This window comes from Lepisosteus platostomus, chromosome 27 (assembly GCF_059453375.1).
Source record: "Lepisosteus platostomus isolate fLepPlt1 chromosome 27, fLepPlt1.hap1, whole genome shotgun sequence".
NCBI lineage: Eukaryota > Metazoa > Chordata > Actinopteri > Semionotiformes > Lepisosteidae > Lepisosteus > Lepisosteus platostomus.
In genome coordinates this window covers 7700583-7713936 of record NC_142637.1, presented here as the reverse complement: position 1 = coordinate 7713936, position 13354 = coordinate 7700583, and the positions used below count along the sequence as shown (strand labels likewise).

Below are 13354 nucleotides of genomic sequence, written 5' to 3'. Positions count from 1 at the left end.
AAGGCACTATTTCAGACCATAGTAAGGGTTGGGTTTTTTTGGACAGGTATTCTTGGTATTCAGAGGATGTGTTCATCATACTTTCTGTTCCTGTGTGTAAGACCTTTAAGCACAATGCCCAGGACATTCTGGTGGGAAAAAATGTAGTGCATTGTTAAGGCAGGAGAGTATGGGGAAGGAAAGGGTTTAAATTGCCAAAGTCCGTCAATTTCGCTTGTAACTAAAGATGTTGCAACCTCACTCCCATCGCAGCCCCCGAACAGAAGAGCTTCATCACACTTCTGTTTTTGGTTCAGGATTCATGAGCTGGGGGCCTCTTTTTATCCCTCCATCACTGTTCCGAGGATGACGTGGTCATTCCATAATAGAACCTACCTCTTAACTAAACCCAGGCCGGCTCTCTGGGCTCCCGAGCAGGAGTTGATCAGATTGGCTCCGATTGCATCAGTCTGTGGGCACGCACCGCCTGCCAGTGACTCACCGGCCCGGGTGGAAGGCATAAAAAATGCCTCCATCAAGTAGATTGATCATGTAAGGTCGGAGCTTGGAGGAGTTGGTGGAGTGGAGTTGTGAGAGAATTGAAATCCGAGGGGAGCAGACCTGCAGTGCATATTTTACAGGGAAGCGTAGCTGCGTTTCTCAGAAAAATGCAGTGTGACTGATCTTGCTTTTTCCTTCCACCTGTTCTAACTGGTTCAGGCTGGCTTGGTCTCAGCGAAGTGTTGCAGGTACAGTAAATTGACCCTGCTCTTGGCATGCACACATCTCTGCAACCCCTTATGAGTTGTTTTCACCCTTCCTTTAGGATTTTCCTTTATAAAAAAAAAAAAGATACTGGGAGCAAGCCAAACGTTGATTTGTTTTTTGTGTGCGTGCAGATCAAAACAGTAAGCGTTATAGTGTGATTACTCCATATAGCCAGGGCTTGTCTGCAAGCTCTGCTTAACTCTTCTAAATGCAAATCGCCAGAACAAATAAATGTTGTTCTCTGAAATAAGGAGCAGGAGCTCTGAAATAAGCATCACTGCAGGATGTGCCCAGGATAGACATGTCACTAATTAGAAAGCACTCACTTTCTGGTCATTCTTTTTTTTGTTTCCTGTAGACAACAGTGGAATGTATTGATTCCATGTGGATGATAGGTCGTAATACATTTTGATCAGGATATATTTTTAAGTTAGGATCTAAATGATCACAGTCTGTCAGCATGTAAAATTATCATTGCTTTGTACTTAAGGGGATCATTCTCTTAATGGCTATGGGATTAAAGAGCTCAAAGAAAAGAACCCAGAACACCAGATCTAAAAGACTGGTGCACCAGTTACACTGATTCTCTGCACTCTTGGAAAAAGGTGATTGAGGGGACAATGATGCAGGTATTCAAAATGCTGTGAAAGAAACAAGATTGATTGTACATCTGTGAGTTATGATAGTTTTAGTTTTTAGGACTAAGAACTAGTGTAACTTTTCTTTTTGCTCTGACATTTGGTGTCAAACCATTACGCTTCTAGCTACCAAACCAACATGAGATGAATAGCCTCCTCTCCTTTTCATAGATGCAGCGATGCTCTTACACTGAAGTGTCGTTGGAGTTGCTCCTAATTTGAAGGCTGAGCTAGTCGGAAGCACTTGGCCGGAGTAGGAGGACCTGGGGAACTGGCTGCAAGCAACATCCCCCTTGTTGCAGGAAGCTGTCACCTTTTTAAATAGTTGTTGCTCCTAGAAGAAAAAAAAAACTACAGTGATATTTTTCATGTAAGGAAAAACAATCTCTTCACCGATTGAGCCTCTCAGGAGGCTACAGTGAGCCACTGGATTTCAGATGGATGGACTTCAAGCACTACTGAGCCTGAAAATTAAATCTGGCGTCTTTGATCTCCGCCTTGCTTACTAAACTGCAATGGAAGGCTTGCATGCACACCTATAATTTATAGGAAAGCAAAATCTCTTTAATTTAATTAATCTCTCCTGTTCTTTGCCCACCCCGCGCTTTGCAGAGTTTTTATTAAGCCATTTGTCTGGCTGTGTTATGTGTAGAAATTAATCACAGCTAAACACGTTTTACCGGAATCCTGTTAATGTGGAATGGGAAATCAAATTCTCCTTATTTTATTTATTTATTTGACAGTACTGCTCCCATCCTCCTGTGATGGACACAGAAGTTTTTAATTGCTTTGATGAAGACAAAGGGGGACCTGATGTCTTTGTCGGCAGCATGTTTGTGGTCAATCAGTGTGATCTGTCTTGACAGGAAATTAATTTTAAGTTCCTGTCCTCAGGGAAGCAAAAGCACTAAATGAGCTATTGCTGTAATAGTCACAGTTGCTTTAAGCATATTTTCCTTAATCTCTAAATGTGAACAGTTTGTCTCCTATACCTGTCACATTGTCAGCATATGGAAATTTATTTTTTATGTTCGTAAGGGATTTGCAGCCAAAGCATTGCAGTGAAGACTAAACGTTGAAGTACTGTAATTCATTTTGTTTGCCTCCTTTCGAAAGCCATTATATTCCCGCGATGATCGCGGTTTATTATGAAGATGGGCCTAAAAGCTGCAAACCGAGGGCGCAGGCTCTGTTCGAGTTCGTAACGTCTTTTATATACTGGTGGCACCTCTTTGTGTAGGAAGATGAGCTTTAGATCGTTTCTGCCGGGCGTGAAAAACTACATCGCTCAAGATGAATCATAATGCATTTTCCACAAAAAAAAGACTGAGAGCATCTCGGCCTCAAAGCTGGCATGAGTGGGAGGAGGGAACCAGTTGTGTTCTGACAGCGGTCCCAGCATGCAACTCCAAAAACCAGACCATAAGCCCCTACGCCTCCCCATGCCCAGCCCGTCCTCCCCCTTTCTCCCCCCTTTGCTCTGCTGAATTAGCACAAAATTAATAATTTAAAAGATTAAAAAAAAAAACCCCACAGCGCATTGAAATGCAAATTGCTGAAACAATGGAAACTGTTCTGTTTTTTCTTTTGCGGGAAATAAAAGACACGAGAGAGAGTGTTAATGGCCCGGTGCAGCAGTGAGCATTGTTCAGCAGCTCAGCGGCTTGCGATATAATCCACCATCCCGTTGAGGAGCGTGGCTCTTTCTCTGCCTGACGGCTGCCCCGTGTTAGAATTGGGTGCCTTAAGTCTTTTGAGTGCCTTCATGAGAGCCTGTGCGATCAAAATATTGGTTCGAAGGCTGCGACAGAAGCTGATCGTCCCACTGGCAGCTCCTCACACGCTCGGCTTCCTCAGGATGAAGGGAAACCAGTGTCTGCCCCCACTGTCTGCCCCCCCCCACTACCCCAACCACCACCAGTCAAGTGTGTGGCCAAACGTTGCTCTTTTTTTTGTGCTTGCTTCACAGATCCAAATGATCAACTCTTTTATACCTCCCCCCCCCCCCCCCCCAGCGCTTCACAAAACCCCATCGAGTCGAATGTCCTCTGCTCACTCCAAAGCGTTTTGAAAATGAGCAATTTAAGCTGGATGGTGTTAATGTTGCCTTGACGACTATGTGACTCATCTTGCAGTCAGTGCGGCTGGGCTGCACTGTCAGTACTTTCCACTCTCTCCACTCTGCATTTAGCCTTTTTTCTCTTTCTCCCTCTTCACAATCTCCCCCCACCCCCTTCTGCTTTCATTTTCATTTTCTTTCCGCATTCGATTAGCGAATGATTGTTTTTTTTCCCTGCGAGCCCGTTGTCTGCAGTGAGGGCTGTGGGGTGGTGACCTGCCTTACTGTTCGGAGGTCTCTCTTGGGGGGGGGATGGAAGTGATTCACCTCCTCCAACTGATTTAGTTTGGTTTTATCTTAAACGAGTGAATGGGCTGCTCTGACTTTGTAAATTCTCACGAAGTCTTTGAATCCGGATCCTCTGATCACTCCTGTTGGAAATTATTTTGCTTGAGTGTTTTTCGACTTCTGGGGTCATGCTAAAAATCTTCTTCCACCTTTGTGCTTTTTTTTGTGCCCCAAAATGTTCAAATGCTCTCTGTGGGGGGGGTCCCTTCGTTTCTTTAAATGCCTGTATTCTGCTCTTGAGGAGGGATCAGGATATTGCTGCTCGTGGTGCAGGTTGCCCTCCTCTTTTATACCCATGCTTTGGCTTTTAGTTGTATTGATCTTTATTGTAGTACGATTATAGTAAATCTCATTTGCGCAAGCTTCTTTGCAGGTGCTAAGCAGTGCTATGAGGAAAACCCTCGGCAGACAGTTCAGATTAATCCTGTGATTGAGTCGGTTGAGGGAGAAAGACCAGCAGGTGGGGGGGGCCTCCAGGATCAGGGCTGGGAGCCCCTGTTTTATGTAACCGAGATTCGAGTTGGTGGCCTTATTACGATCCCCCCAGCTAGCTGCTGGGTCAGCTCTCCACCAGGGAGAAACGGGCGAGCAGTGGGCTCAGTGTTGGGTGACCTGCCACCCCCTGCACTGCTTGAGTCGTCGGTCGGTTGTGTTTTCAGTGATGGAGGGCTGCTGGTTTCTCCTGTGTAAAGGCACTGTGACCCGGGCGTCACCTTGGAAAGGGGGGTGTCGGGTGCCGGGTTGTGTAGTTTTCTCTCCAGTTAGCATCCGAGGAATCTTCCCCTAAAGAAATCGTCCTGCATGCAAAAACTGGGTTCCTCGCCGCTAATCTATTTTTAGCTCCGCTCCACAAAGTAGTGCTGTGCTTGTTTTCTCCCAAGATGTCTTCTCCAAATGTGTGAATCCTCGAGGGCTGTGTTTTCCATTCTCACTTTGCAAGCGTGAGGACACATCACAGCTGTCGGTCTCTCTGATCTTGATTTTTTTTCCCCCTCCCCCCCCATCTTGGTAAAGGAGTCTGGGGGGACGCTGGGGGCTCTAGGTTCAATCCCTGGGGTGCAGTCTGTGTGGAGTTTGTATGTTCTCCCCCTGTGGTTTCCCACAGTCCAAAGACATGCCAGTAGGTTGAATGGGTTCCAGGAGGACCGGCCCTGGTGTGAGTGTGCGTGTCTGTGTGCCCTGCGATGGACTGGCATCCTGTCCAGAGTGTGTCCTGTCTTGCTGGTATAGGCTCTGGCTCCCCCGCGGCCCTGAATGGGATGAAGCCCTTAGAAAACGCATGGCTAGGTGGGTGCAGAGCTGCAGGAAAATTAGTGTATAAGCTCGCTGAGTCTTAAAACCTTTTTTAAAATAGCAGTTTTGTTTCACGTAACTTTTGCTTTCAAAGATAAAAACCCTGCGATCCTTCCATGATCAGGTGTGGTTAGCTTTGCATTTTACTACAGACGGAAACGCATTAAAAAAAAAAAAACCTTTAAATGATCTTTAAGCCCCGTTATGTTAAAACCCTAAATGCCCTGGAAATTGTCCAGTTCCTTTACAGTCCTGTAATGAGTTCACAGCACCTGCACCTGGCCCATGGTGTCAACGTGGGTGTTTGTGTCGGCTCCATTTTGTGCTGGGCCTTTTGTCAATGTTTATTTCTCTCTCTGTCAGGCCTGTATGCTATGAGCTCTCACAGGTTATTTTAAACTGTTAAAAACACAAGAGCTAAGGAATTGGGCTTAAAACTTTCATTTAAGCCAGCAGGTACTTCATTGAAGCCAGATCTCAGGTGGAATGAATTTGTAAGGATGCTTCGTGCCTGCAGGTCCAGAGCTGGACGGTTCTTGCAGTTGTCTTTGGTCTACTGGGTTCCTGTAGTTCGGCACGGGCTGCCTCCCATCGGATACTGTGTTCGGCCCTTCAGCGGCTCCTGTGCTTGCGTTCTCCACAGGGCAGGTGCCCGAGGAAGAGGAGGCAGAGCAGAACGGGCGGAGCCGGGGCCAGGGCCTCCCGAAGCCCCTGTGCGTGAACGGCATGGAGGCGGGGCAGCTCAACAGCAAGTCGAAACCGGACCGGCGCTCCAGCTCCTCCTCCAACCCGTCCCGGAAGGGCGTGTCCACCAGCAGCAAGATCCGCAAGCTGTCCACCTGCAAGCAGCAGTGAGCCAGCCCCCCCCCGCCCCTCGAACCCGAAGCCACGCACTGTATTGGTGAGTGTTGGGGCGAGCCTGCTGGGGTGCCGAGCAGGGCAGCAGCTGGAGGGGGTGTGGTCCTGATGCAGGGAGGATCGGCTTGTCTGCAGGTGTTCTGGGACTCTTCAAAATGGCAGCATAGGAAGAGCTGGGAGAAGGGGTTAAATTGGTCCTCTGAAGCCAGTAATGAGACCCGGGTTCGATTGAAAACCTACCTACCCACCAGCCCCCTGGGACTGGGATTGCCCATCCCTGTGGTAGCTAAAGGCATTCGACTCTGTCCTTGTTATTATCCCCCCAGGAGGTGTGATAGGCTGCCCATCAATACAGCTTCGATTTCTGTATCGGAAATGTCTCAGGAAGGAGCGTCACACCTGTCCAGTAAAGAGAAAGAGGGTGTGAAATCGGTGTTTAATGTGGGAGATGTCACCTCCCTCTGCCCTCCTTCTCCAGCTCCTTTTTTTTTTTATTTCCACAATGAAATATTTTGGCTCAAACAAATGGAGGTGATGGCGTAAAAGAGAAAAAGGCACGCTCTGAAACCGAATGAAACGGGGCTGGAGATAGACGAGGGAGCTTTCATCTGTGTAGAAATCCCTCCGCCCGTCTCCCCCTCCTCTGGGGGCTCGTGGCTGATGAGCGCCGGAGTGTGGGTGTGAGCGTGGGAGGACAGAGCTGCAGTGTAATCAGCTTTCCAGGGTTTTCACCCCCTCTCTCCCCCCCCCCCCCCCCCCCCCTCCAGCAGCACCTGCTCATTCATGTCAGTGCATCAGCCCCCCCTGCCCCCCCCAGCTCGTCTGCGTCGATGACTCATTCACAAGAACGCTCCTGCCATCCTAACAAGCTTCTCCGGTCTTTCCTTGCACTGCTCGGGCTTCTTTAGAAGAAAAGTTAGCATTGATCTTTTTTTTTTTAAGCTCCTTTTTTATTAATTGAACTCCTTTGTCGTCATAGTCTATTGTGTCTTTGGTCGTTTTTTTTAAAGCCCCTTTCTCCATTCTCTGCGATTTCAGTCCATAGTACATATTGGAATACTTGGTGCATTGGTTCTGAGGTTTTCTGTTTTTTTGGGGGGCTTACTTAAGACACTTAATGTGTAGGAAAGCACTGCACTGAGCGGGTAAAAGATATCGCCACCCTGTTTTTCATCTCTGCTGCCCAACACTCTCTAACACTGGGCTACTGAACCCAGTGCAGCTCTGCACTCTAAGCGCTGAGCTCCTGAACACACTACAGCCCAGGACTCTTAACTCCTAAGCTACCGGACACACTGCAGCCCTGCACCCCAATCTGATGGCTGTGCAGCTCCCTTTGTGCTAGCCACAGAACGTCGAAAAAATCAATTCTCATGACAGAGGATGAAAAATAATGAAAATCAGAAGCAGGAGAGGGAAACAAAAGTAAAAAAAAATGTAATAAGTTTCAATAGAATGAGTCATCAGTGCCTCCCACACATTCTTGCAGTGACTGACTGAAATCAGGTATGTTAAGAGAGTCAAAGAATCAAAAATGTTTGGTGGTGGGGGGGAGGAATCTCTGCTCCGTAGTTCTCTGTGCTTGTATTTTTTTAAGTGAGGACAGCAGGGGAGAAAGCCCTTCTGATCCATTTTAAATCCCGTTGAGACAGACTCAGAGCTCAGCTACGTACGAAACACCCAAAAGTGATAAGAGGGGAAATTGTAGAGCTTGCAGGTTCTTAACATGTAACCCGGGGCCGAATTTTTTTTAACAATGTTTGCTCCAGTAAAGGTACAAGACATTGCATCCGTAGAACAGTGACACCATTGCCGTACCCCTGCATATACTCACCTCTCCCAGGGAAAGAAAAGGCCTTAACATGATCGCTTGAGCAAGGGGCGGATATTGAGCGTGCAGCACTGGCACCCGTCTGCGTTCTCACTCCCTGTACCCTCAGGGCCAGCAGGAGCTGGGTGTTGCCCCCACACGTCGTGCGCCGCTGGTGTGGTCGGGTGGCAGCCCATGGACTGGTAGGACAGTTGCATGGGGATGGGGGGGGGGCTGGTTGTGGGGGGGGAGAAGCAGGTGGTTTAGATTCACCTCCCTGCACCAGCGCGGCGTCCCTGCAGCCTGGGTGGGACCACACGTGTAGTTCCGGGGGGGTGAGGGTTGGGAAGACGCCAAGACACCAAACCTGAGGGATGAGGTTGAGCTGGGATGCCTGGGGGTCCTACGGTGGGCCACTCAGCCCAGTCTTGCTTCTGTGCCCTCCTGTGCGACAGCTCCCAAGACTCTTAAGGAGCAGCGTTGAGCTCCTGGAGGGCGATCCCCCGCCCCCAGCCTGCAACATCCCAGCACTCCTAGCCTCGAGCCGGCAGAGCCTCAGGCACCTGCCACAGAGCCGCACGTCTATCAGGATAGCCCCTGCAAGTGTGCAGAGGAAGCCATTTCACTGGCCATCTTTTCTTTTGTCGGTCTTCCTCGCCCATCCAAGCCCAGTAGCACGCATGAGCTCGTAGGTTTCAGAGTTACTGCAGGAGAACGTTCAGTTTATTTCAAGACAAAGGCCTGCGTTTGTAACGTGTTGTTTGTGTGTTTGTTTTTTCTCTCTCCCCCCACCAGGATTCTTCTTTTTTTTTTTTCCTTTTGGGATTTTCCTAACCAGACAGCCGGGGGGGGGGGGGGGGATTGAGCGGCACTACCTTTCCCGTTTCGTTCCCGATCCTTTTCGGACGGACTTGTCTGAAGGCTGGTTTGTTTGGAACAGCGGGAACAGGACAGGGGGATGTACACAAACACCCCATGGATGACACGGACAGAGAAAGGGGAGTCTCCGAGGAGGAAAGCCTCCTTGCCAAATGAAGCCAAGATTTTCTCCTTTCCCCCCCCCGCCCTTCCTGGGAAGAAGCCTGGGTCGCAGATCGGCGCGGACGAGCCACATTACGGCACCAATGCGTGTGGAACTTTTCTGCGGAGCCATTTAGATGCACTTTTTTTTTTTGGTGGTTTTATTTTTTTAGATTCTATTTTTTTGCAGTTATCCTTTGCAGTATAATAGATACACATTGCGATGTGTAAAGAATAATATTAATAATAAATACTGATGATGATGATGATGGTGATAAAGATTATTCTAAGAAAATAAAGCTGCATGCTGTAAAGGGTTTGGAAAAAAGGGAAAGACTTCCAAAAAAAAAAAGACTGGGATGTTTGGGTTTCTTTGTTTTTCTGTTAGTTTTTTATTTTTTTAATTATTATTTATATATAAAAAAAGGCATCCCGACCAGACCAGATTGGTAGTCTTTTGTGATTTTTTTTTTTGCATTATTTCAGTTCTGAGGCAGTGGACGGAGCAACAGGAGAAGTCTGTGGCGAGTGGGAGAAGCCTGAATTGTAGAGAAGCAATAAAATGAGCTGGGCGCACACTTTCTCTGAAAAACAACCCGCCTGTGCTTCGGCCTGCACCTCGGGGCATGCTGACACACCGGAGGACGCAATGTCCTGATTGACAGGTTCAGAGGAGGTTTTTTGGGAGTAGAGAGTCTGCCTTCAGCTCGATTTTAACACTTCTGTGGATTTTTTTTTTTCCTGGACAGCACTTCAGCAGTTTCGGATGTGTGCATCTTCTTGACTCATTTTTTATATGTAGATAAAAGAGCTGAGGGACCTAGATCTAGTGTGCAGCCTCCTCCGGTTTCTGAACACTATTAAAGTGCCCAATAGGACCCCAAAATACAAAACCGGGTCCCGAACACTGCTGTACAGCATTCCAGCACATCTCATTCAGTAGGTACCCCCTTACTGCTGTACGTCAACATGAAAGCAAGCGGTTATTTGCGTATTGATCCTAATCATTCATCTTTTTGGTATTTCTGAACATTGCTCGTAGAATATAAAATATAGTGGCTCAAAGGAAGGGTTAGCAACGAGCACAGAAAAGGCCCGTGTTACGACAAGGGCAAAATGGATCATTGAGTCGTAAGATCATGGTGGGTTCCCCCCCCCCCCCACCACCACCACAGAAGGTGAGTTTTGTCCAGGGGGCTGATCTGTCCCGCTGGGGAATGTTGTTTCTTTAGTTATTCAGTAGCAGCTGGGATCTCGGGCCCTTGCACACAGAGGGGGGACTGGGATGGTCCCAGCCCTCCTGGACAGACCTCCTGAATGCCATGACCCAGGGAGAGATTTACCAGTGAGACAGCTTTCAGGCCGTGCCCCCCCATGTGAATATTTTCAGTGTGATGGGCCGCTGGGAGCCTGCATCTTGGTGCAAAGCACGTCATACTGAAACGTAAGAAACAGGTGCATGAAATCGATTACAAACCAGAGGCGGGGGGGCGTTCAGTCCTGTTAGTCCATTTAACTTGTAGCTTATTCACCCAAGGAATTGATCCAGATGGTTCTTGGAAGATGCCAGGATGTAGAATTCAGCAATAGAGCTGGATCATTCATTGTCACATTATTGCATGGCTGTTGTATCTCATGGTATTTCAGTAACGCAAATTTAAGCAGGAAAATTGGGAAATTTCCTTTAGGAAGTAAATGTTAACACCGGGGGGCAGTGCACACTGGGGGTACATTGCTGTGAGGCTTGTGTGCACATGGCTGGCTGAGAGGAGGGCGGCACTGATTTGAAGTTTATTTCTGCGTGAAAGGCAGAGGAAGTTAAGATTCAGCAGCCAAATTGGAGAAGAGCAAACTTTTTTTTTTACATTGAGGTTTCTCAGCCTGCATCAGTTCAGTGTTTTCTTAAGCATGTCATTGTGAATAACCAAACACACACACACACACCTTGACTCCAAGTAAAACGCAGGCCAACAGCAAAAAAATGCCAGTCTTGCATTTTCACTGTACTTTGCCGGTGCCCTGATTTTCTTTGCATCTGCAGTTTGTGGAAAGCAGGAGGCGGAGGAAACTGGGTCATAGGGGTTTAATGGCTAAAAATGGAAAGTGTTTCATTAGCATTCCCCTGGATAGAAATCTTTTCCTTCTGTGCCGCCATGAGTTTGTCAGCTTTCAGGAGCTCTAGGTCCTCTTTCAACCCTGTGGTTTGTCTGTATCTGCCTCCACCTGAGCCTCTGCAGGCACTGGCTTGGGCAGAAGAATAGTTTTAGAGGACAGGGGGTGCACCTCTCCTTTTGGTTGTATTGTCGAGGATAATTCTGAATTTCAGACCAGAGGTTTGTTTGTGAAAGTGCCAAAGGTCCAATGCAGTGCTGGTGTTCTATAATCTTCTTTTTCCTTGGCCCTGGAATAATTAAGAAGTTACTGTTTGTTAAAAGGTGTGTCAAGTCCCTGGGAGGCTTTAAATTTGGGATGCACTATTTAGCCACATCACGTGAGCCTGAGTAATTAAAATGCAGAGCGTTGGGGGGACACTATACTGTAAACAGGTGCCGTCCTTTGGATGAGACATAAAACCGAGGTCCTAACTCCCTGTGGTCATTGAAAATCCCAGGGTGTTTCTCGAAAAGAGTAGGGGTGTAACCCCAGTGTCCTGGCCAAATTTCCCATTTTTGGCCAGGACGCCGGGCAGTCATGGCCTCCTAATAATCCCCATGTCTGAACTGGCTTCATCACTGCTCTACTGCCCACTGAGAGCTGGTGTGTGGGGAGCGCACTGGCGCACTATGGGTGCCGTCGCATCATCCAGGTGGGGGTACACATTGGTGGTGCTGGAGGGGATCCCCATGACATGTAAAGCGCTTTGAGTGGAGTGTCCAGAAAAGCGCTATATAAGTGTAAGCAAGTATTATTATTGTTGTGCTGTGGCCTTATAGATGGTGCAGTCCTGGTGTTTTTTTTGCTAGGGCAACCTTATTCTGTGTTCAAGGGAGTGACATCAGAAGTTAGCACAGAACCCTGACCTTGCTGGTTGAATGCAGCAACATCATTACCTTTCTACAATAGTGGACTGTGGAGGCTGATTGTTTTGGTTTCCTGATAAAAGGCCTGCAAGATACCACACATTCCTGGGCAGGGAAAAGGTTTTTTTCAGCTTGCCTTCTGATAGGCAAACATCCAACAGCCTCTGGGTTTCAGGGCTGAACAAGCAGCTGTATCACCCTGCAGTTCCCAGCTGGCAGCCCCACTGGAGCCCAGCAGGTGTGAGCCTGGCCAGTACCTGGATGGGAGACCTCCTGGGGAAAAACTAAGGTTGGATGAGGTATTGGGGGGGCAGTAAGGGGAACTCAACCTGTGGTCTGTGTGGATCCTAATGCCCAGGTATAGCAAAGGGGACACTACACTGTAAACGGGCGCCGTCCTTTGGGTGAGACGTAAAACCGAGGTCCTGACTCTTTGTGGTCATTAAATCCCAGGGTGTTTATTGAAATGACTAGGGGTGTTACCCCCGTATCCTGCCCAGATTTCCCCCAGCCTCCCAATAATCCCCATCTCTGAACTGGCTTCATCACTCTGCTCTCCTCCCCACTGAGAGCTGGTGTGTGGGGAGCGGACTGGAGCATCATCCAGGTGGGGCTGCACACTGGTGGTGATCCCCATGACCTGTAAAGCGCGAGTGTGGAGTGCCCAGAAAAGCACTATATACATGTAAGGGATTCTTTTATTATTATTAAGCATGGTGTTTGATCTCCAGAGCTTTGAAATGACAGCCTTGTGTCTTTGCTGGTTTGAGGTTGCTTCAGTCAATCTGTTGTTTCAGTTGGTAACCACGTTGATTTTAATGGCACATGAGGGGGAGGAAAAAAAGAAATAACTCCTGTTCACAAGACATATGTCATTATCAGGCTCTGGTGATGACAGTAGGGCTGTCTGTGCTGAGGGATTCATGCTGTAGCCCATGCGCTCATCTTCCTTTTGTTTTTGTGTGGTCTGAGTGACATGGGAAGGGTCTGTCTGTGTGAATTCATATTACTAACGGAACTCTATGCTGCAGTGCTTAAAGCCCTGCTTGTTGAAAAAGGTATTTTGAATAAACGTGACGCCGCCACTACAGAAATAAGATGGAAATTCAGGCTGCTGTTTTTTTTTTTTCCCCAATTCGACAACATAAAAAAATCCATGGATGTGACTAATCCAATTTTATGGGGTGAACAGTAAAGATTTTTTTAAGATCCAGTGCATTGCATCATTCTTCCAGAGACGGAGAGTTGTGTGTGTGTGTGTGTGCGCGTGCGCGTGTGGTTGTCTGTGCCAGCGTACGTCGAGGTGCTTTGTCTTCCTGAGCAAGGGTTTTTGCTTCAGATTACAAGTAAATAATATGCAGAATTCAATTCATCTGCTGTAAGGCCACCCACTTACAACCACTGTGACTGCTGCCCTTTTCCTGCTCCTGTGAAAAGGTTGTATTCTGTTCAGTTCCAAGGGGCTCTGCTCACTTTGGTTCTGCAAGAGCTGGGACTTGCAGGCAAGAAGCCTTGGATCTTCAGTTGATTTTGCTTACAAGTCTTGATAGCGATCGAGCAA

At 47.8% G+C, this 13354-nt stretch overlaps 1 protein-coding gene across 1 annotated transcript in view; it reads left to right on the top strand.

The window, feature by feature from the left end:
- stk11 (serine/threonine kinase 11) overlaps window positions 1-12898 on the top strand; it is a 48129-nt gene extending 35231 nt beyond the window's left edge. Inside the window, exons 10-11 of the mRNA XM_088622178.1 lie at window positions 5729-5986; window positions 8549-12898. Coding sequence (XP_088478304.1) covers window positions 5729-5940 — 212 coding nt within the window. The 3' untranslated portion in view covers window positions 5941-5986; window positions 8549-12898. The remainder of the gene's footprint in view (window positions 1-5728; window positions 5987-8548) is intronic.
- The last annotated feature ends 456 nt before the right edge of the window (window positions 12899-13354 follow it).